The sequence below is a fragment of the Condylura cristata genome, unplaced genomic scaffold (genome assembly GCF_000260355.1).
Source record: "Condylura cristata isolate star-nosed mole 26May11 unplaced genomic scaffold, ConCri1.0 scaffold00043, whole genome shotgun sequence".
NCBI classification, from domain to species: Eukaryota; Metazoa; Chordata; class Mammalia; order Eulipotyphla; family Talpidae; genus Condylura; species Condylura cristata.
The window spans coordinates 10,215-13,233 of record NW_004567144.1 but is presented as its reverse complement, the minus strand read 5'-3'; the positions used below and the strand labels follow the sequence as shown (position 1 = coordinate 13,233).

The following is a 3,019-nucleotide window of genomic DNA, read 5'->3' as shown; positions in this document are numbered from 1 at the left end:
TTGCTGTTCCTTCTGCCTGGAAAGAACTTCTCTTATTCAGGAATTTCTTCTGTCAGGTTTCTGGTGAAATCTCATATTTACTGTGAAACTTTCTCTGAAGTTATTTTTATCTGGTATGTAAGTAGAGCTTAAAATTATATCTAGTTTTTTTTTTCCTAATTATGACATTGGTAGCTGAAATTATGTTATGTATTGGTTTGTTCATTTACCTCCAATATTTGTCCTTCAAATAAAACTATGATATCTGAGGATTTATCTATCTTATTCACCCCTTTGTCTTCCAGTTATTAGAACTGTGCCTGGCATTATGTGGGCATCTAAAACACAGAATTGAAATAACAGGCTTTAGAATATTCACCCAGATAATGTGTTTAAATATTATTAAGTTGGTCAATATTTTATGCACATATTTCATCTGAATACATTAAAATATTGAACATATAAGGCAATATATTAATACATATAACTTAGTATAAATGGATGTAATAATAATAAATGCCAATTCATTATTTTGTCTCCAATATTACAAAGGAAAATGGTTGTATCACAGTTACATTTTGTGATACTACTAATACTTCTGAGTAGATGGGTATTGTCATATATTATTTCATAAAGTTGAAAAAGCTAAGAGAATTTGGCTAAATAAGTGACACTGAATATAAATAATAATTTTATTTCATAATTTAATCAAAATAGAGGCCAGAAATATTAAGGGATCTTGTATTCTGAGAGAATGTGTAAATACAAAAAAGTTAACTCTAGCCCCAGTTTTAATACCTTAAGTGTATATTATTAATTTTATTATAAGAAACCAAGTTAGTTAGCAATCTAGGAAGTCATTTCCTTCATTAACTATTTATGGAAGTTCTCTTCTTGATATTTACTAAACTGTAGCCTTTTAAAGCAATAATAATCCTATCGAGACAAATCCTATCACACTAAATATCTTTTAACAAGTCTAAACAAGGAGTCACACTAATGACTTCTTACAAATTGTACTGGTTCATTTTAATTGTGTTCAAATTCCAGAATTGAACCTCTGACAATTAAAAATTATCTCACCACTAATAAATTATTGTGCACATTACATTTATTAAGAACAACAATCATATGTATTGAAAAACATAGTAAAACATTAAAATTACCTGAGTAGAAATATGGTCTCAATCTTGAGCTAAGCACATACACACACACACATGCACCATCACCACCACAAAACACACAAATTTCAAAGCATAAATAACTATGGATGTTAGAAATTCAAGCAACAATGATTTCTTTTGTATAAAAGTTTTACTTGGAATCTAAATTCAAAGTCAATAGAAAACTGTATTACATAAAGACATGAACCTTAAGCAATCTGTGCCTTATTTCAAGTTAAAATGTTACAGTAGATAAATAACAAGTGTTGTGTGAAGCTAAACATTAACTGTACAAGTGAGATTATAACACAAACTTCTATTTCCTTTCATTTTGTATTCAATGCAAAAACCCCAACTGGAACTTTGAATGCAGTTCCATACAGCAGTAATTGAGAACTAGAATTATGAAAGGAGGCAACACCTAAAACTCTCCAGCATTCTATGAAAACTGTGTTCCACATGTTATTTTAAATATTGCATAGTAAATACACTTTACAGTCAATTTGCTGATATTACTTATTACTATGGTTTACAGAAAATAAAATAACTGCTGAAACTAGTCCTTTACCTAGCTGGCCCATGGCAGAATTCTGAGGTGACTTTATTGCCCTATTATTAAGCTAGACTTTTCTTATTCTAAACGTAAAATAGCCATATCATTTAAGTTCTGTGATAGAGTGCAAAAACTCACAACTGTGGCCTAAAAAGCAGCATTTGATTCTCCCACAATAAAACAGTGAGCTGCCACCTGGTAAACTCAGTTTTACTTTTCCCATTATACTTACATTAGTTACCTATAAACATATGAGAACTCACCATTTAAATTGTATAGAATCTGCATGGTTTCAAATTCCAAAGTTGTATAAGTGGGATCCAAAACTTCACTGTAATTTGCCATCTCCATGTCCAATATCGGTTCTGATACCCTCATCATTGATTTAGAAGCACACATAAAAGTGGCACCACAGGCCCAGTATGTGTGGTGGCTGTTGGCTTGCAGTCTGTGAGAGATAATCCAAACTTAACTGAGTGAATTAAGCACTGGAGCAGGAGGAGCTGTAAAACTGTAAACTCTTTCAGCAGTCCATTCTGCTTATTTCAGTTTTTTTTTTCTTTATGGCACACGAAAGCAATTCCTTGTGATAATCTTGGAATGCTTCATGGAGTCACCTTATCTGAAGTGCTTAGTGGACTAACCTGATTTCCTAAATTGATTTTCAGTAGACAATAAATGATGTCATGAAGAGGTTTAAAAATAGAAAAGAGAATCTGTATGGTTTAAACTGGAATTATGACAAGATTGATCACATTTGAGAGGGATAAAATTGTATACCACATAGCCTCATAGATGAAACATATAGCTGGTATAAATTTATTAGAACTTAACATAAAACTGATAAATTTTAAGTTTTTTTTAACCTGAACAAATTAAACTTTGTGTCAGGATCAGCAAGTTTGTAATTTGGATTACAGAAATGTGTGATATCCAGTAGAACCCTGGGCCTGGCCTTACCATGGCTTTTAACATATTTCCTTTAAGTATCAATGCATGGGTCTGTGATCCTAGCACATTTGTAAACTATATTAAGACAGTGTAAGTATAGTTGATAGTATATAGTAGATAAACATTTAACAAAAAGTATTTAAGAATAAAGTTTCATTTCACTGATTCCTGATACCTGTTACATCTTAGGCACTCAATTGGAATAAAAATATTTCCAATGTGTGGATCTACACATTCCTATCATCAACAAACTAGCTTACATTATATAGCACACTGTATCATTCTGTATATATATCACCAAGAGCATTTAGGATTTGGAGAATATTTAGAACTAATATTCAATGAGTTTATCTTAGTTCTAAATATATGTCTA

The 3,019-nt window shown here is 31.0% G+C and overlaps 1 protein-coding gene across 1 annotated transcript in view; it reads right to left on the bottom strand.

Annotated features, from left to right (window-relative positions):
* LOC101631625 (hepatocyte nuclear factor 4-gamma-like) overlaps window positions 1-2,198 on the bottom strand; it is a 20,557-nt gene extending 18,359 nt beyond the window's left edge. Inside the window, exon 1 of the mRNA XM_004694425.2 lies at window positions 1,959-2,198. Within this exon, the coding sequence (XP_004694482.2) occupies window positions 1,959-2,094 (136 nt within the window). The 5' untranslated portion in view covers window positions 2,095-2,198. The remainder of the gene's footprint in view (window positions 1-1,958) is intronic.
* Window positions 2,199-3,019: the final 821 nt, after the last annotated feature.